The sequence below is a fragment of the Xenia sp. Carnegie-2017 genome, unplaced genomic scaffold, assembly GCF_021976095.1.
Source record: "Xenia sp. Carnegie-2017 unplaced genomic scaffold, XeniaSp_v1 HiC_scaffold_3, whole genome shotgun sequence".
NCBI lineage: Eukaryota > Metazoa > Cnidaria > Anthozoa > Malacalcyonacea > Xeniidae > Xenia > Xenia sp. Carnegie-2017.
In genome coordinates this window covers 356,120-375,923 of record NW_025813493.1, presented here as the reverse complement: position 1 = coordinate 375,923, position 19,804 = coordinate 356,120, and the positions used below count along the sequence as shown (strand labels likewise).

General features: G+C 33.9%; 3 protein-coding genes and 3 long non-coding RNA genes across 7 annotated transcripts; 3 read left to right on the top strand and 3 right to left on the bottom strand.

Annotated features, from left to right (window-relative positions):
* Nucleotides 1-310: 310 nt before the first annotated feature.
* LOC124454454 (serine/threonine-protein kinase Nek4-like) lies at nt 311-1,932 on the bottom strand. Its single transcript, XM_047005263.1, has one exon. It carries the CDS (start codon nt 1,821-1,823, stop codon nt 567-569), a length of 1,257 nt encoding a protein of 418 aa, XP_046861219.1. The 5' UTR covers nt 1,824-1,932; the 3' UTR covers nt 311-566.
* Nucleotides 1,933-2,132: 200 nt separating this feature from the next.
* LOC124454587 lies at nt 2,133-7,868 on the top strand. 2 transcript variants are annotated; one of them, XM_047005361.1, is made up of 7 exons: nt 2,133-2,156; nt 4,302-4,356; nt 4,689-4,805; nt 5,223-5,287; nt 5,557-5,595; nt 6,241-6,559; nt 6,713-7,868. In XM_047005361.1, exons 1-7 carry the CDS (start codon nt 2,148-2,150, stop codon nt 6,874-6,876), a joined length of 768 nt encoding a protein of 255 aa, XP_046861317.1. In that variant the 5' UTR covers nt 2,133-2,147; the 3' UTR covers nt 6,877-7,868. The 2 variants fall into 2 exon arrangements, with proteins under 2 accessions (XP_046861317.1, XP_046861316.1); XM_047005360.1 differs by having other exon boundaries at nt 6,241-7,868.
* A 39-nt stretch (nt 7,869-7,907) lies between these two features.
* LOC124454588 lies at nt 7,908-8,189 on the top strand. Its single transcript, XR_006951525.1, has 2 exons — nt 7,908-7,952; nt 8,112-8,189. It is a non-coding gene; the product is annotated as an uncharacterized LOC124454588 (long non-coding RNA).
* A 99-nt stretch (nt 8,190-8,288) lies between these two features.
* On the bottom strand, nt 8,289-9,904 carry LOC124454586 (serine/threonine-protein kinase/endoribonuclease IRE1-like). The gene has a single exon (XM_047005359.1). The coding sequence runs from the start codon at nt 9,812-9,814 to the stop codon at nt 8,555-8,557; it is 1,260 nt and encodes a 419-aa protein (XP_046861315.1). The 5' UTR covers nt 9,815-9,904; the 3' UTR covers nt 8,289-8,554.
* Nucleotides 9,905-10,517: 613 nt separating this feature from the next.
* On the top strand, nt 10,518-12,093 carry LOC124455005. The gene is made up of 4 exons (XR_006951649.1): nt 10,518-10,560; nt 10,887-10,951; nt 11,214-11,252; nt 11,898-12,093. It is a non-coding gene; the product is annotated as an uncharacterized LOC124455005 (long non-coding RNA).
* Nucleotides 12,094-13,788: 1,695 nt separating this feature from the next.
* Nucleotides 13,789-14,281, bottom strand: LOC124454615. Its single transcript, XR_006951535.1, has 2 exons — nt 13,947-14,281; nt 13,789-13,904 (listed from the first exon to the last, which is right to left on the bottom strand). It is a non-coding gene; the product is annotated as an uncharacterized LOC124454615 (long non-coding RNA).
* Between the last annotated feature and the right edge of the window lie 5,523 nt (nt 14,282-19,804).

The window sequence follows — 19,804 nt, the reverse complement described above, 5'->3', positions numbered from 1 at the left end:
TGTCTTGTTTAAATGATGTCCTGCTAAAAAAATTTATTATTGATGAAAGAAAACTTTTTGTTTTTCTTTCAAGGTACATGTTTAACAATAAAAAGAAATACTTTAGTTTAATATTTTATATGTACTGTCAAAGTTGCTTACACAAAGTATTATAAATAGGGCAATGCTCATTGGATTGGCATTATCTAATTGCAATGAAAATAAACTCAAATCAGGGCTGTAGTTGTAACGAGAAATGTAGGAGGGGTACATATTCGATATTAATCCGTAGAAAACAGCAATTTAGAAATGAAACACAGAAAACAACACGTACTTTTGCAATTAATACTTTTGTTTGTTACAATTGTAAGTAAGAAAAGCTAATATTGACCTTGAAATTACTGATGGTTCGTAAATTATATGATAAAGCTGGGAAACATTGTGTTATTACTCTTGATTAAGTGCAGTTACTTCTTGATTAAGTGCAATTACCTCTTGATTAAGTGCAATTACTTCTTGATTGAAAATGTCTTGACAAGACACTTCAAGTGTAAAAAACTTTGGTTTTGGGGAGTATCTTTTTTACTTTAAGACATTTTAACTGAAGTTAGAGTAGCTTCCGTAGAATCACTGAAACCAATGGACACATCACTACGCTTTACAACTAATTTTATACGTTGACCATCATCACGCTTTTTTGCACTTGCAAACATTCTTTCAACATCATCATCATTTGATATGATATACATTGTTTTTTCTTGATCGACAGTAGTTTGCTCATACAACTCGACATTTGTATCGGCAGAGAAATGTATTTTTTGTAATATTGTCTGCCTTACAGATAAATAATCGCTGGTTTCCCTCAATTCGCACCTTCGCCAGAAATCTTCACCTTCTATTTTAACAGCACACTTTATCGAGTCGTGAATTGGACTTACATGTGTCGATAATGAATGCGATGCCTGCAGTTTAGGACCATCCACTGTATTTGTTCCTTGAACCCATTTCTCTAAAATATCTTCTGCAGTTGGACGTTCTTTCGGATTACTACTTAAAAGCGTTTTTATAGTAAAATGAAGTAATTCGTCATTGTGAGCCAGATGCTTCGGGCCGCGCTGAAGATTCCTTAATTCTGTAAATTCCATACTCCAACCGTTTCGGTTTGGTAGATAGCGTGTTAGAAAATAAAGAATAACCCCAGCGCTGTACATGTCAACTTTGTAATCATAAGGAACACAATTGCCGGGTTCAAGTTCGGGTGCTCTGAAATATTCGTTTGCAATATCTCTGGACAAAGCAATATTCTTCATAGATGAATTTATATAACGGGAAAGCCCGAAGTCGGTAATTTTAATTTGAATTTCCGGCACGCTAGTTGGCTCTGGTAAAGCTACAAGAATATTTTGAACATAAAGATCGCGATGAACAATACTTTTCATGTGCAATGCTTGAAGGCCACGTAATATTTGTAGAAAACAATGATGAAAGAAGTTGGGGTTTTTAATGATCTCCACGCCACCATCAATCCTGTTATTGTACACGAACTCCATCAAATTGTTGAAACATAATTCCAGTTGAATAAATAGAAACAAATTTCCACGGATGTTATGATGCCAATGTTTGAAATATTGCACTATATTTTCCGACTTGACTTTCATGAGAACACCAAGTTCACATTTCAAATATTTCTTGGTTTTGTCTGCCAATAAGCTGATTTTAACCGCATATTGTTTGTTATCTTCGTGTCTCACTTGAACAACCCGACCAAAACTACCTTGGCCGAGAACGCCACAATATGTCAATTCGCGAGGCTCTAATATTTGTTTGATCTCACTTTCGTCCATTAAGCTGCCAGTCAATCGATTCCAAAGTTACTTTATAAATTACACTTTGAATTATGAGAAAAAGAATGATACTAGAGAGCTTAAGAGATATTAATCGGCCGCATGGTAAAAAAACATGGCGGATTTTGGTTGTCAAAGTCAGCGGAAAGACGCGGGCTCATAAAATTAAATTTTTTTCGCCTACCCGGATTTGACAACCACAATTGCGATTATATAAAATATCAATGCCAAGCACAAAAACTTTTAGAAATTTTATCTTTAAAACATGCTGCAAACTTGTTTGGTATACGGATGCTGAAGTAATGTCAGAAAAGGAAACATTTCATGACACCGGTAAGCAACGTAAGATTGTTTACCATTTGAAGTGTTCAGTGTTTTGCTTTAAGTCAATACTTGAAGTGTGATGGTATATATTTTGTGAATGTTTTTACTCCTAAGTTATAATTTAAGTTATGTTTCTCCAGTCTTATTTGCTCTTTACTTAATCGCTTGCTAGACGAGGCAAAGCAACCAATTCTTATCGAGATATGCATATCTTAAAACTCCTTGTTTCAACTGAGTTTACCTTCAAGAAGTGGAGGATTTTTTCATGATATTTTTCTGAAAATATGAAGCAAATATTAAGAACAGAGCTGTATTGAAATCAAATGTGGTGCAAGATTATTTAATGAACTCTTAGGTACATTTTGTACAATATAAAATACCTGTATTAAACAGTTATCCTGGACAATTTGATAGATTATGGACAATCATGATGATGGTGTGTAAAGGTTTGCTTTATGCTAAAAGTTTTATAAATGCCATCTGGTGTTTCTGTAAATGAAATGTTTGTTATAGTAAACAAGTTAGTACATCAAAATCAAGATAGAAACTACTTTGTTCAATAATGGGCCAAATTATGCTCCTACCTTGAAATATTTGCTCAAGAAAAGCTTATGATGACATGCATGAAACATTAAACATAGTAATGCATCATCTGACAAAATCCATACGTTTTTCAATTCCAAGTGATTAAAAATTCACATAAGATGCATTGGTTGCAATGAAGTTGAATGTGGAAGAAGCAAAAATTGATGGCAAAGAACTTTTTATGTCTTATAAAGAATTACGATATTATTTAAAAGAATAAGAATAGCAATCTTGTAAAAGAAGTCATCTGCCCTCAACATGATACTTTTCCAATTATATATAGTTTCTTTGTACAAAATACTATTTTAGATAAAATTTACTGATATTTTTACCATATGACCAAAAGAAAAATTCGAAGGCATAATGAAAATTCAAAAGCTTGTCAAGTTTGAACCTAGAAAAAATTAGTATTGGTAACTGTATTTTGTAAGGACACAAGAGAAAAGTAGTGCAAGAAGGTTAGCATTTTTGAGAATTAATAAGTTCTTCTTGACATACATTACACAAGGCCATAATATTATAAATAATGACTGTACAATAACAATTATACAACATGCTAAATATCTTCACCTACATTATAATTATTTAAACAGGTTTGCCTTCATGCAGCAATAAGAAAAATGTTATGTCAGAGAAACCAATGCACTTTAATTTAAGAAATCGTATTTTCAATGGTAAATTAATGTAGTTCTGTTCAGTAGTAGATCCATGGTTGTCAAAAACAATCCAGTTTCTAATATCTTGGCTCAAAACAGAACCAGCAACATGATTATAGAATTTCTGAATTTCGTTCTTTTGCTCTCCTAGTTCAAGATATTTTCCTCATAAGTTTTCAGTAGATTTATCAGAATATCATAATACCTTATTAAACACTCAGAATCAATCCTACCAAAAAAAAACTAAAAAAAATTACATACCTACTTATAATATATTTCCAGTCGACTTAAGTCGTAGGGGTAAGCTAACTTTTTCTAACTCCTTTTTGGACATTTTAACTAAGATTTACCCATCTATTTAAGAAAGACAGTTGCACCAAGCTGTTAACAAACAGTCAAAAACACAAGTATTGCGCATGGGATTATGCATTAAAGCTTGACGACACATTGACAGTGTAAAGAAAGATATTTATTTCTAATATAGCTAAAGCATTACTTGACAAAATATACGTTATTTTACAGTAGATTTACCTCATTTAAATGTGTGTGTCTATTTCAGAAAAACCTGAAGCATTATTTTCAATATTTTATGCTTACGGTATCGTGGTTGTTTTCGCTGGTTATCATTAATATAAGCAGTAATAGAAATACGGATTCGGGAGGGAGCGAATGTTAAAAATTTTTCTCAAATTAGAAGTTTTGACAACCAAAATTCGCCATTACTGCCATGTTTTTGACCAAGGGGTCCAGGCCCCTTTTCCCCTCCAGGTCTTATAGAACTCAATGACGTAAACCTGCATGTGTTCTTTTAAGATGATGTCACGTGTTCTACGTTGACGTCATGTGTTGTCTTACGATGATGTCATGCATTCTGTCATGTTATGTCAACATAACAGTATGTTGTATTTTTCAGGATCTTCAAAATCTCAAGTCACTTCTCTTCAACAATAAATTGCAGAATCTTGATGGTAGAATATGCTGATTGTTGTTTCTGTGACACTTCTCGTGCAAAATATGTTAATCCATAAGTTGCCTCTGATTGTTTGATATTATAAATTATTTTATACTTCTCTCCGTTATGAACATATTCATTTAAAGTTTTTTTTACCAAATCTTGTCAGCAACTAGTTTGTACGATAAATTTATCTAAAGATTTTTTTACATTAACTGAAACCAACTTACACATTTTTGTTGACACTTGTGCAACCAGCGTTGTGATAAATTATCATTTATCCGGAATCGTACTGAATTAGCGAATAGTTACTGAACAGCTTCAAAAAAGGTTTCTGCATTCTTCTAGGTTTGGATTGTTTACGTGGCCTTGTGGAAATTGATGTAAGATGGAATGATGTTGCCAACGTTACTGAGGTTGCGAAAGTATCTTCTCTTTTTCATTTACGCATCCTTGCATTGGCTGGTGAGTTTTACTAAAATTTTTCATTTACGCATCCGTGCATTGGCTGGTGAGTTTGACTAAAATTTTTCATTTACGCATCCTTGCATTGTCTGGTGAGTTTGACTAAAATTTTCTGTTGTTTTACAGCATGATGTAGTGCTTGAGAATGTGTGTATGGACGAACGTGTATTGGCTTTCATGTATCGCCATTTGCAAATTAAGCATAGTTTTTGAGCATGCGCAAATTGAGCATAGTTTTTGAGCATGCGCAAAATAAGCATACTTTTTGGGTCTTGCTCAAATCAAGCAATCATGTATGTTCATTAATATATTTATGATTACTATACATATTGATGTTTGGGGAATGATGTTGAGGTTTAGGGAAATTACTTGTATTAGCTTGTACTATCTTTACGCTTATAATATTTGTTATTATAGGAAATCCTTGCGTTTCTTCTAAATCTCATAGGATTCAAATATTTTCGCACTTCAAGGCCAGAGAAGTAAACAAAGCTTTTGTTACTGTTGTCTAATACAAAGCTTCAAAAATGTCTTATTTTTTTTGTCATCGTATATTTCTCATCCTTTTTGTTGATAATTTGTTATCTACCCTTGAATATACGAGCAACACATGATGGGGTTTTTTGTGTCAAACCAACATTTTTATTTTATTTTTGTAATATTTTTATCTTCATTACTTTTTGGTTTAAAAAAGATACCATGATTGTTTATAGGTATATTTGTTTGACGTTGTTTTTTTTTGACTGTTTAGTTGATTCTCGATGGTGTGAAGATAACAGATGGTGAAAAGGTACTTGTAATGTGTTTTTTTCAAAGCGCTCATTTTACATAGTTTGCATTATTCCTGCCCAGACATATTAATGATACTTACGTAGACTTGGTTTGATAAACTATTGCTGTATCTACTTTGTTATTTCAAAAGTTACTTCAATACATTGTATGGTAAAAAAATGCTTTATGTGTTTACCACAAATAGTTTATCTGTTGACTTTTCAAGCCACTTTGATTTTGATTCAATTGAATTTTGTACATCGTTCATCAAACAATTACTCCTAGCATAGCTTTTGCTATTAACCATCTCGCAGCAAACCACAAATTTATAAAGTAAATGGTTTGAACCCGGGAGTATCGTTACATGTTTGTGGATGTAGATCGTCCAGGTTGGTATAGTCTTGAGAAGGACTGTTTTTGTTGTTGTTGACTGACGTTTCGACAACCTTAGCGGTAGTCATCTTCAGAGTCAAATGAGGAGTAAACGTCCATTTACTCCTCATTTGTCGTTTACTCCTCATTTGACTGTGAAGATGACTACCGCTAAGGTTGTCGAAACGTCAGTCAACAACAACAAAAACAGTCCTTCTCAGGACTATACCAACCTGGACGATCTACATTTACAAACATGCCACAAACTTATGTTGTTTTTCGTTGTTTCAAGGCTAAAGTTAAACTCATGTGCAACAAGATAACTCAACCTGAGGAGAGCCAACACTCTGTGGTGTCTGATAACTTTGATGATAAACTGAGAAAAAAGTGTCATACTTCCTACACGGATGATGATCAAGACTCAGGTTTTGGTGGAAATTATGCCGGAAGTGTAGACGATGGAGGTCTAATGTTTGATTGGAGTTGCTTTGACAACAAAAACACGCAATTTCCTTCTCTTGTTCCCGCTCAAAGTACGTCTTTTTATGTTGAAGAAGGAAGTTCAACAGTCAATAATTTGACTGAGCAAATTGACGATAGTGATGAACGTGGTAAGTTTGAGCATGCGCACACGGCTACAAATATCACAGATATTTTATCTGTAAGCTGCGATAACAACCCGTCCGTCCGTAAATATCAGTTAAAAATAGATTTAGACATTTTTTTACCATCAACCCTTCTTCAACTTTCATTGAATTATGAAGCTGCAAGAAGTCAAGATGGACTTCACTCCAGACATTATAACGTCAGTGGAATAGCAGATCAGACGACTGAAATTCAACCAGGTATAGAGAACGTTGACTTCCCAAATGAAACCAAAATAGAAGATACGAGTCATAATCCAACACTATCTAATGATAAGGGATGAGTGTCTGTACAATCATGAAAATATTACAAACGAAGTAAGTCGGTGACCATTTTTCAAGTATGAAATATCTGGAGATTGTTGCGCAGAAGATCTAAAGTCAAGTCTGAAGAAACTGGGGAAGAAAGAAGATGTACCTGTTGTGTAAAGAAATGAGATGATGGCGAAATGAAGATGAGAAAAATTAAAAGATGACACAAATTACATGAGCGTTTGTTTTTAATAAAAGATGATGAGAGCTTGTTTCACATCTTTAAGGGGCTAGTTACATGAAGATAGTTGTCTTTCGTAGCTTGTTTTAAACGTAAATCAAACACAACAAATAACAATTGAATAGCGAAGTTTTTCATCTTGCTCGCTTTTCAATTTGTATGGCAGATACAAATTGCTTAATGTAACTGAGAAACCATGAAACAGAAAGTAATTTGTTTGTTGTGTGAGAAAATGTGGAAGTTAAAGACAATGCAACATCAACGTCATTTGTGCTCAGAATACTCCGAATTGTCCAAGTGTATCGATTATTTTTTATACTTTAGCTGAAACGTGTGACTTAATGATTTTCTCGTGAGATTCCTTGAACCTTAATCTTATTTGTGACAAAATTAAAGGATGTCATTTTAACATGCCGGCGTAACAAATTTTTTTTCCTTTGCCGACCTCCAGCCGTTCGTGACATACACATGCAGACATGTTTTAATATATTTAAGCTTAATTTATAATACAAAAATGAGCTGAAGAAATAGTTTACCACGAAATTTAGTGTCTTTGAACTGAACTATAGCTTGTCTTTTTATTTCTCACTGGTTGTACATAAATTTACATACGTTTAATACTCCTATGTTACACGAAAGCATTTATTAACAAAGAATATATAAATATTACTTATTCCTTATAGCAAAGATTATAAACATAGCTTATAAAACGATTTTAAAACTACATTGTTACTGTCTTGTTTAAATGTCCTGCTAAAAAAATTTATTATTGATGAAAGACAACTTTTTGTTTTTCTTTCAAGATTGCCTGCGTGTTTAACAATAAAAAGAAATACTTTAGTTTAATATTTTATATGTACTGTCAAAGTAAATGGTTTGAACCCGGGAGTATCGTTACATGTTTGTAAATGTATATCGTCCAGGTTCCTATAGTCCTGTGAAGGACTGTTTTTGTTGTTGTTGACTGACGTTTCGACCACCTTAGCGGTAGTCATCTTCAGAGACAAAAAAAATGTACTGTTAAAGTTGCTTACACAAAGTATTATAAATAGGGCAATGCTCATTGGATTGGCATTATCTAATTGCAATGAAAATAAACTCAAATCAGGGCTTTAGTTGTAACGAGAAATGTAGGAGGGGTACATATTCGATATTAATCCGTAGAAAACAGCAATTTAGAAATGAAACACAGAAAACAACACGTACTTTTGCAATTAATACTTTTGTTTGTTACAATTGTAAGTAAGAAAAGCTAATATTGACCTTGAAATTACTGATGGTTCGTAAATTATATGATAAAGCTGGGAAACATTGTGTTATTACTCCTGATTAAGTGCAATTACTTCTTGATTAAGTGCAATTACTTCTTGATTAAGTGCAATTACTTCTTGATTGAAAACGTCTTGACAAGACACTTCAAGTGTAAAGAACTTTGGTTTTGGGGAGTATCTTTTTTACTTCAAGACATTTTAACTTAAGTTGGGATTAGCCTGCGTAGAATCACTGAAACCAATGGACACATCACTACGCTTTACAACTAAATTTATACGTTGACCATCATGCTTTTTTGCACTTGCAAACATTTTTTCAACATCATCATCATTTGATATGATATACGTTCTTTCCTTTTGATCGACCGTAGTTTGTTCATACAACTCGACATTTGTATCGGCAGAAAAATGGATTATTTGTAGTATTGTCTGTCTTAAAGATGAATAATCGCTGGTTTCCGTCAATTCGCACCTTCGCCAGAAATCTTCACCTTCTATTTTAACAGCACAATCTATCAAGTCGTGATATGGACTTACATGCCTCGATAATGAATGCGATGCCTGCAGTTTAGGACCATCCACTGTATTTGTTCCTTGAACCCATTTCTCTAAAATATCTTCTGCAGTTGGACGTTCTTTCGGATTAATTCTTAAAAGCGTTAGTATAGTCAAATGAAGTAATTCGTTATTGTGAGCCAGATGCTTCGGGTTGCGCCTACCATTCCTTAATTCATCAAGTTCCGTACTCCAATCGTTTCGGTTTGGTAGATAGCGTGTTAGAAAATAAAGAACAACTCCAGCGCTGTACATGTCAACTTTGTAATCATAAGGAACACAATTGCCGGGTTCAAGTTCGGGTGCTCGGAAATATTCGTTTGCAATACCTCTGGACAAATCAATATTCTTCGTAGATGAATTTATATAACGGGAAAGGCCAAAGTCGGTAATTTTAATTTGAATTTCAGGCACGCTAGTTGGCTCTGGTAAAGCTACAAGAATATTATGAGCATGAAGATCGCGATGAACAATATTTTTCATGTGCAATGCCTGAAGGCCACGTAATATTTGTAGAAAACAATGATGAAAGAACTTGGGGTTTTTAATGATCTCCACGCCACCATTAATCCTGTTATTGTACACGAACTCCATCAAATTTTTGAAACATAATTCCAGTTGAATAAATAGAAACAAATTTCCACCGATGTTATCTAGCCAATGTTTGAAATATTGCACTACATTTTCCGACTTGACTTTCATGAGAACACCAACTTCACGTTCCGAATATTTCATGGTTTCGTCTGCCAATAAGCTGATTTTAACAGCATATTGTTTGGTATCTTTGTGTATCACTCGAACAACCTGACCAAAACTACCTTGGCCGAGAACGCCACAATATGTCAATTCGCGAGACTCTAATACTTGTTTGATCTCACTTTCGTCCATTAAGCTGCCGGGCATTAGATTCCAAAGTTACTTTATAAATTACACTTTGAATTCTGAGAAAAAGAATGATAATAGAGAACTTAAGCAAACTACGTCTTCGACAAACCGGACGTAAACCGGAAGTAATTCTACAACCTGTCGTGTGTTCTTTTGCGATGATGTCATGTGTTCTACGTTGACGTCATGTTTTCTGTTACGATGATGTCATGCATTCTCTCAAGTACGTCACATAACGGTATAATGTTGTATTTTTCAGGATCTTCGAAATCTCAAGTCTCTTCTCCTCTTCAACAATAAATTGCAAAATCTTGATGGTAGAATATGCTGATTGTTAATTTTGTGACAGTCCTCGTGCAAAATATGTTAATACATAAGTTGCCTCTGATTGTTTGATGTTTTAACTTATTTTATACTTCTCTCCGTTATGAACATATTCATTTAAAGTTTTTTTTACCAAATCTTCTCAGCAACTAGTTTGTAAGATAGATTTATCTAAAGCTTTTTTTATATAAACTGAAACCAACTTACACATTTTTGTTGACACTAGCGCAACCAGCGTTATGATAAACTATCATTTATCCGGAATCGTACTGAATTTGCGAATAGTTACTGAACAGTTTCAAAAGGTTTCTGCATTCTTGTAGGTTTGGATTGTTTACGTGGCCTTGTGGAACTTGATGTAAGATCGAATGATTTTGCCCACGTTACTGAGGTGGCAAAAGTATCTTCTCTTTTTCATTTACGCATCCTTGCATTGGCTGGTGAGTTTTGCTGAAGTTTTCCGTTGTTCCACAGCATGGTGTAGTGCTTCAGCATGTGTGTATGGACCAACGTGTATGGGCTTTCATGTATCGCCATGTGCAAATTAAGCATAGTTTTTGAGCATGCGCAAATTGAGCATAGTTTTTGAGCATGCGTAAAATAAGCATACTTTTTTGGGGCTTGCTCAAATCAAGCAATCATGTATGTTCATTAATATATTTATGATTAATATAAATACTGATGTTTGGGGAATAATGTTGATGTTTAGGGAAATTATTTGTATTAGCTTGTACTATCTTTACGCTTATAATATTTGTTATTATAGGAAATCCTTGCGTTTCTTCTAAATCTCATAGGATTCAAATATTTTCGCACTTCAAGGCCAGAGAAGTAAACAAAGCTTTTTTTACTGTAGTCTAATACAAAGCTTCAAAAATGTCTTATTTTTTTTGTCATCGTATATTTCTCATCCTTTTTGTTCATAATTTGTTATTCATCCTTGAATACACGAGCAACACATGATGGGTTTTTTTTGTATCAAACCAACATTTTTACTTTGTTTTTGTAATATTTTTACATTCATTACTTTTTGGTTTAAAAGTTTATAGGTATATTTCTTAGACGTTCTGTGTTGTTTTTTTTGACTGTTTAGTTCATTCTCGATCGTGTGAAGATAACAGATGCTGAAAAGGTACTTGTAATGGTTTTTTTCCAAAGCGCTCATTTTACATAGTTTGCATTATTCCTGTCTAGTCATGTTAATGATACTTACCTAGACTTGGTTTGATAAATTATTGTTGTATCTACTTTGTTATTTCAAAAGTTACTTCAATACATTGTATGGTAAAAAAATGCTTTATGTGTTTACCACTAATAGTTTATCTGTTAACTTTTCAAGCCAATTTTATTTTGATTCAATTGAATTTTGTACATCGTTCATCAAACAATTGCTCCTAGTATAGATTTTGCTATGAACCATCGCTCAGCAAACCACAAATTTATAAAGTAAATGGTTTGAACCCAGGAGTATCGTTACATGTTTGTAGATGTAGATCGTCCAGGTTGGTATTGTCCTGAGAAGGACTGTTTTTGTTGTTGTTGACTGACGTTTCGACAACCTTAGCGGTAGTCATCTTCAGAGTCAAATGAGGAGTAAACGTCCATTTACTCTTCATTTGTCGTTTACTCTTCATTTGACTGTGAAGATGACTACCTCTAAGGTTGTCGAAACGTCAGTCAGCAACAACAAAAACAGTCCTTCTCAGGACTATACCAACCTGGACGATCTACATTTACAAACATGCCACAAACTTATGTTGTTTTTCGTTGTTTCAAGGCTAAAGTTAAACTCATGTGCAACAAGATAACTCAACCTGATGAAAGCCAACACTCTGTGGTGTCTGATAACTTTGATGATAAACTGACAAAAAAGTGTCATACGTCCTACACGGATGATGATCAAGACTCAGGTTTTGGTGGAAATTATACCGGAAGTGTTGATGATGGAGGTCTAATGTTTGATTGGAGTTGCTTTGACAACAAAAAAACGCAATTTTCTTCTCTTGTTCGCGCTCAAAGTACGTCTTTTTTTGTTGAAGAAGGAAGTTCAACAGTCAATAATTTGACTGAGCAAATTGACGATAGTGATGAACGTGGTAAGTTTGAGCATGCGCGCACGGCTACAAACGTCACAGATATTTTAACTGTAAGCTGCGATAACAACCCTTCCGACTGTAAACATCAGTTAAAAAAAGAATTTAGACATTTCTTTACCATCAACCCTTCTTCAACTTTCATTGAATTATGAAGCTGCAAGAAGTCAAGATGGACTTCACTCCAGACATTATAACGTCAGTGGAAAATCAGATCAGACGACTGAAATTGAACCAGGTATAGAGTACGTTGACTTCCCAAATGAAAGCAAAAAAGAAGATACGAGTCATAATCCAACACTATCTAATGATAAGGGATGAGTGTCTGTACAATCATGAAAATATTACAAACGAAGTAAGTCGGTGACCATTTTTCAAGTATGAAATATCTGGAGATTGTTGTACAGAAGATATAAAGTCAAGTCTGAAGAAACTGGGGAAGAAAGAAGATGTACCTGTTGTGTAAAGAAATGAGATGAGGCGAAATGAAGATGAGAAAAATTGAAATATGACACAAATTACATGAGCGTTTGTTTTTAATAAAAGATGATGAGAACTTGTTTCACATCTTTAAGGGGCTAGTTACATGAAGATAGTTGTCTTTCGTAGCTTGTTTTAAACGTAAATCAAACACAACAAATAACAATTGAATAGCGAAGTGTTTCATCTTGCTCGCTTTTCAATTTGTATGGCAGGTACAAATTGTTTAATGTAACTGAGAAACCATGAAACAGAAAGTAATTTGTTTGTTATGTGAGAGAATGTAGAAGTTAAAGACAATGCAACATCAACGTCATTTGTGCTCAAAATACTCCGAATTGTGTAAGTGTATCGATTATTTTTATACTTTATCTGAAACGTGTACCTTAATGATTTTCTCGCGAGATTCCTTGAACCTTAATCTTATTTGTGAAAAACAAAATTTTAACATCCCGGCGTAAAAAAATTTTTTTTCCTTTGCCGACCTCTAGCCGTTCGTGACATACACATGCAGACATGTTTTAATATATTTAAGCTTAATTTATAATACAAAAATGAACTTAAGAAATAGTTTACCACGAAAATTAGTGTCTTTGAACTGAATTATAGCTTGTCTTTTTATTTCTCACTGACTGTACATAAATTTACATACGTTTAATACTCATATGTTACACTAAAGCATTTATTAACAAAGAATATATAAATATTACTTATTCCTTATAGCAAAGATTATAAATATAGCTTATAAAACGATTTTAAAACTACATTGTTACTGTCTTGTTTAAATGTCCTGCTAAAAAATTTATTATTAATGAAAGACAACTTTTTGTTTTTCTTTCAAGATTGCCTGCGTGTTTAACAATAAAAAGAAATACTTTAGTTTATTATTTTATATGTACTGTCAAAGTTGCTTACACAAAGTATTATAAATAAGGCAATGCTCATTAGATTGACATTATCTAATTGCAATGAAAATAAATTCAAATCAGGGCTGTAGTTGTAACAATAATTGTGGGGAGGGGGAGGGGGTACATATTGGATATTAATCCGTAGAAAACAGCAATTTAGAAATGAAACACAGAAAACAACACATACTTTTGCAATTAATACTTTTGTTTGTTACAATCGTAAGTAAGAAAAGCTAATATTGACCTTGAAATTACTGATGGTTCGTAAATTATATGATACAGCTGGGAAACATTGTGTTATTACTCTTGATTAAGTGCAATTACTTCTTGATTAAGTGCAATTACTTCTTGATTAAGTGCAATTACTTCTTGATTAAGTGCAATTACTTCTTGATTGAAAACGTCTTGACAAGACACTTCAAGTGTAAAAAAACTTTGGTTTTGGTGAGTATCTTTTTTACTTCAAGACATTTTAACTTAAGTTGGGAGTAGCCTGCGTAGAATCACTGAAACCAATGGACACATTATCACTACGCTTTACAACTAATTTTATACGTTGACCATCATGCTTTTTTGCACTTGCAAACATTTTTTCAACATCATCATCATTTGATATGATATACATTGTTTTTTCTTGATCGACATTAGTTTGTTCATACAACTCGACATTTGTATCGGCAGAAAAATGTATTACTTGTAGTATTGTCTGTCTTAAGGTGGTCATCTCCCTTTCAGACACGTTTTTTTTCAAATTTTTTGGAAAAATTTTTTTTGCAGTTTATGTTACTTTGATTATTGTACTTGATGAACATAGGATCTATTTTGCGATAGAATAATGCAAAATATCAAAAAAAAGCTACCAAAGAGACCATGTCTTAATTTTTCAACCTTAGCAACGCCATAGCAACGTGTTTTTAACCATATTTCACCCCCGAAAAAAGCAAAAAATAGCTGTTTTCGAGCTGTACTTTTGGTGTATGTTATTCAGAGCTCTTATGGAAAGATTAATTGTAATTGGTAGGATTTAGTCGGCATAGCAACGACTCGAAGACATCTAATCATACCGGTTTGTTCGCCTCGTGCAGTTCGAAAGTACTTTCTTGAAATCGTCAGAATAGTCTTTGTTTTACTTAGTTACACCTGAAATATTTGTTTTGTTTGATTTTTCGTATATTTTTGTAATTCTTACTTTTAAAAATTATGGGAAATAAACGGAATAAAAAGAGAAAAGCGGTTAGAACTCCGCCATCAAAAATCAGAAGATGGCCAAACATGGCCGATACTGTGATGAAAATCCTTGCCCTTCCGGGATGAAAATAGGCAGCAATACGGAGAAAATTCGACAATGTCCACCTCCAACGAAAAACGTCAATGAAGGTACAAAAAAACTGGAATGCATTGGACATGTGCAAAAGAGAGTGGGGAGTCGCCTTCGGAGGTTGAAGAGTTCACATAAAGGAGTGAAACTGGGGGATGGTAAAGGTGTGAGTGGAAAGGGCAGATTGACTGATGCTAAAATTGACCTTCTGCAAAATTACTATGGATTGGCAGTGAGAGAGAACCTGCATGACATAGATAAAATGGCCAAAGCAATCAAGGCATCCCTTTATCATGTGGCCACAAGTGATGATAACCCTCAACATGAACCCGACATTTGCCCCGACACTGAAGACAGTTGGTGTGGATACAAGAAAGACACTACAACATACCATCATAAGATTGGTATACCAAAAAGTATTTTTGAGCTCATTGAACCCATTTATGAAAGTCTAAGTGATGAAAGCTTAGTTTGCTCATACAACTCGACATTTGTATCGGCAGAGAAATGTATTTTTTGTAATATTGTCTGCCTTAAAGATAAATAATCGCTGGTTTCCCTCAATTCACATCTTCGCCAGAAATCTTCGCCTTCTATTTTAACAGCAGACTTTATCGAGTCGTGAATTGGACTTACATGCGTCGATAATGGATGCGATGCCTGCAGTTTAGGACCATCCACTGTATTTGTTCCTTGAACCCATTTCTCTAAAATATCTTCTGCAGTTGGACGTTCTTTCGGATTACTACTTAAAAGCGTTTTTATAGTCAAATGAACTAATTCGTCATTGTGAGCCAGATGCTTCGGGCCGCGCTGAAGATTCCTTAATTCTGTAAATTCCATACTCCAATCGTTTTTGTTTGGTAGATAGCGTGTTAGAAAATAAAGAACTCCAGCGCTGTACATGTCAACTTTGTAATCATAACGAGCACAATTGCCGGGTTCAAGTTCGGGTGCTCTGAAATATTCGTTTGCAATATCTCTGGACAAAGCAATATTCTTCGTAGATGAATTTATATAACGGGAAAGCCCGAAGTCGGTAATTTTAATTTGAATTTCCGGCACGCTAGTTGGCTCTGGTAAAGCTACAAGAATATTTTGAACATAAAGATCGCGATGAACAATACTTTTCATGTGCAATGCTTGAAGGCCACGTAATATTTGTAGAAAACAATGATGAAAGAAGTTGGGGTTTTTAATGATCTCCACGCCACCATCAATCCTGTTATTGTACACGAACTCCATCAAATTGTTGAAACATAATTCCAGTTGAATAAATAGAAACAAATTTCCACGGATGTTATGATGCCAATGTTTGAAATATTGCACTATATTTTCCGACTTGACTTTCATGAGAACACCAAGTTCACATTTCAAATATTTCTTGGTTTTGTCTGCCAATAAGCTGATTTTAACCGCATATTGTTTGTTATCTTCGTGTCTCACTTGAACAACCTGACCAAAACTACCTTGGCCGAGAACGCCACAATATGTCAATTCGCGAGGCTCTAATATTTGTTTGATCTCACTTTCGTCCATTAAGCAGCCGGGCAATCGATTCCAAAGTTACTTTATAAATTACACTTTGAATTATGAGAAAAAGAATGATACTAGAGAGCTTAAGAGATATTAATCGGCCGCATGGTAAAAAAACATGGCGGATTTTGGTTGTCAAAGTCAGCGGAAAGACGCGGGCTCATAAAATTAAATTTTTTTCGCCCACCCGGATTTGACAACCACAATTGCGATTATATAAAATATCAATGCCAAGCACAAAAACTTTTAGAAATTTTATCTTTAAAACATGCTGCAAACTTGTTTGGTATACGGATGCTGAAGTAATGCCAGAAAAGGAAACATTTCATGACACCGGTAAGCAACGTAAGATTGTTTACCATTTGAAGTGTTCAGTGTTTTGTTTTAAGTCAATACTTGAAGTGTGATGGTATATATTTTGTGAATGTTTTTACTCCTAAGTTATAATTTAAGTTATGTTTCTCCAGTCTTATTTGCTCTTTACTTAATTGCTTGCTAGACGAGGCAAAGCAACCAATTCTTATCGAGATATGCGTATCTTAAAACTCCTTGTTTCAACTGAGTTTACCTCCAAGAAATGGAGAATTTTTTCATGAAATTTTTCTGAAAATATGAAGCAAATATTAAGAACAGAGCTGTATTGAAATCAAATGCAGTGCAGGATTATTTAATGAACTCTTAGGTACATTTCATACAATAAAAAAATACCTGTATTAAACAGTAAGCCTGGACAATTTGACAGATTATGGACAATCATGATGATGGTGTGTAAAGGTTTGCTTTATGCTAAAAGTTTTATAAATGCCATCTGGTGTTTCTGTAAATGAAATGTTTGTTATAGTAAACAGGTTAGTACATCAAAATCCAGATAAAAACTACTTTGTTCAATAATGGGCCAAATTATGCTCCTACCTTGAAATATTTGCTCAAGAAAAGCTTATGATGACATGCATGAAACATTAAATATAGTACTGCATCATCTGACAAAATCCATACATTTTTCAATTCCAAGTGATTAAAAATTCACATAAGATGCATTGGTTGCAATGAAGTTGAATGTGGAAGAAGCAAAAATTGATGGCAAAGAACTTTTTATGTCTTATGAAGAATTACGATATTATTTAAAAGAATAAGAATAGCAATCTAGTAAAAGAAGTCATCTGCCCTCAACATGATACTTTTCCAATTATGTATAGTTTCTTTGTACAAAATACTATTTTAGATAAAATTTACTGACATTTTTACCAAAAGACCAAAAGAAAAATTCAAAGGCATAATGTAAAATTCAAAAGCTTGTCAAGTTTGAACCTAGAAAAAATTAGTATAGGTAACTGTAATTTGTAAGGACACAAGACAAAAGTAGTGCAAGAAGGTTAGCATTTTTGAGAATTAATAAGTTCTTCTTGACATACATTACACAAGGCCATAATATTATAAATAATGACTGTACAATAACAATTATACAACATGCTAAATATCTTCACCTACATTATAATTATTTAAACAGGTTTGCCTTCATGCAGCAATAAGAAAAATGTTATGTCAGAGAAACCAATGCACTTTAATGTAAGAAATCGTATTTTCAATGGTAAATTAATGTAGTTCTGTTCAGTAGCAGATCCATGGTTGTCAAAAACAATCCAGTTTCTAATATCTTGGCTCAAAACAGAACCAGCGACATGATTATACAATTTCTGAATTTCGTTCTTTTGCTCTCCTAGTTCAAGATACTTTCTTCATAAGTTCTCCGTAGATTTATCAGAATATCATAATATCTTATTAAACACCCAGAATCAATCCTACCAAAAAAACCAAAAAAATTACATAACTACTTATAATATATTTCCAGTCGACTTAAGTCGTAGGGGTAAGCTAACTTTTTCTAACTACTTTTTGGACATTTTAACTAAGATTTACCCATCTATTCAAGAAAGACAGTTGCACCAAGCTGTTCACAAACAGTCAAAAACAAGCAATGCGCATTGGATTATGCATTAAAGCCTAACAACACATTGACAGTGTAAAGAAAGATATTTATTTCTAATAAAGCTAAAGCATTAAGTAAGACAAAATATACGTTATTTTACCGTAGATTTTCCTCATTTAAATGTGTGTGTCTATTTCACAAAAACCTGAAGCATTATTTTCAATATTTTATGCTTACGGTATCGTGGTTGTATTCGCTGGTTGTCATTAATATAAGCAGTAATAGAAATCCGGATTCGGGAGGGAGCGAATGTTAAAAATTTTTCTTAAAGTGGAAATTTTTACAACAAAAATCCGCCATTACCGCCATGCTTTTGACCAAGGGGTCCAGGCCCCTTTTCCCCTCCAGGTCTTATAGAACTGAATGACGTAAACCTGCATGTGTTCTTTTAAGATGATGTCACGTGTTCTACGTTGACGTCATGTGTTGTCTTACGATGATGTCATGGATTCTGTCATGTTATGTCAACATAACGGTATAATGTTGTATTTTTCAGGATCTTCGAAATCTCAAGTCTCTTCTCCTCTTCAACAATAAATTGCAGAATCTTGATGGTAGAACATGCTAATTGTTGTTTCTGTGATTCTCCTCGTGCAAAATATGTTAATACATAAGTTGCCTCTGATTGTTTGATGTTTTAATTTATTTTATACTTCTCTCCGTTATGAACATATTCATTTAAAGTTTATTTTTACCAAATCTTGTCAGCAACTAGTTTGTAAGATAGATTTATCTAAAGCTTTTTTATATAAACTGAAACCAACTTACACATTTTTGTTGACACTAGCGCAACCAGCGTTATGATAGACTATCATTTATCCGGAGTTTGGAGGTGTGGTTCCGGGAGTTCGACATCGAAGTTCGGAGACCGGGTTTGGATCATTCTTAGTTTTCCTTCAGTGAAGTACTTAAGCCCCTGCACGACGGCAACGTGATGATCCAGGCGCAGAGAGAAGCAAAAATACTTGCCATCCTCAAACCTGGAAAACCCTCAAACGATCCATCAAGTTATCGCCCAATTTCTCTGCTGTGTTGTTTTTTTAAACTTCTAGAGAGAATACTACTGACCAGAATAGCACCCCAACTCGACCCCTATATCCCAATAGAACAAGCAGGCTTTCGACCAGGTAGAGATACCACTGAACAAGTTCTGGCCTTAACGACATACATCGAAATGGGATATGAAAGAAAACAGAAAATTGGAGCTGTATTTATTGATCTATCTGCGGCTTACGACACGGTATGGCACAACGGTTTGATGTATAAGTTAGCCAAATGTATCCCTTGTAAGAAAACACTAAAGCTTTTGAATAAAATGTCTGGATCAAGAATTTATCATGTATGTTTGGGTGACAAAATAAG

What these genes read in the sequence shown, in the direction of transcription:
- LOC124454454 (XM_047005263.1), bottom strand. Translation starts at nt 1,823, where the DNA reads ATGGACGAAAGTGAGATCAAACAAATATTAGAGCCTCGCGAATTGACA.
- LOC124454586 (XM_047005359.1), bottom strand. Translation starts at nt 9,814, where the DNA reads ATGCCCGGCAGCTTAATGGACGAAAGTGAGATCAAACAAGTATTAGAG.
- LOC124454587 (XM_047005360.1), top strand. An exon ending in TAAATTGCAGAATCTTGATG is followed by an intron (nt 4,357 to 4,688) that starts GTAGAATATGCT and finishes GCATTCTTCTAG; the next exon opens with GTTTGGATTGTTTACGTGGC. An exon ending in ACGCATCCTTGCATTGGCTG is followed by an intron (nt 4,806 to 5,222) that starts GTGAGTTTTACT and finishes TTGTTATTATAG; the next exon opens with GAAATCCTTGCGTTTCTTCT.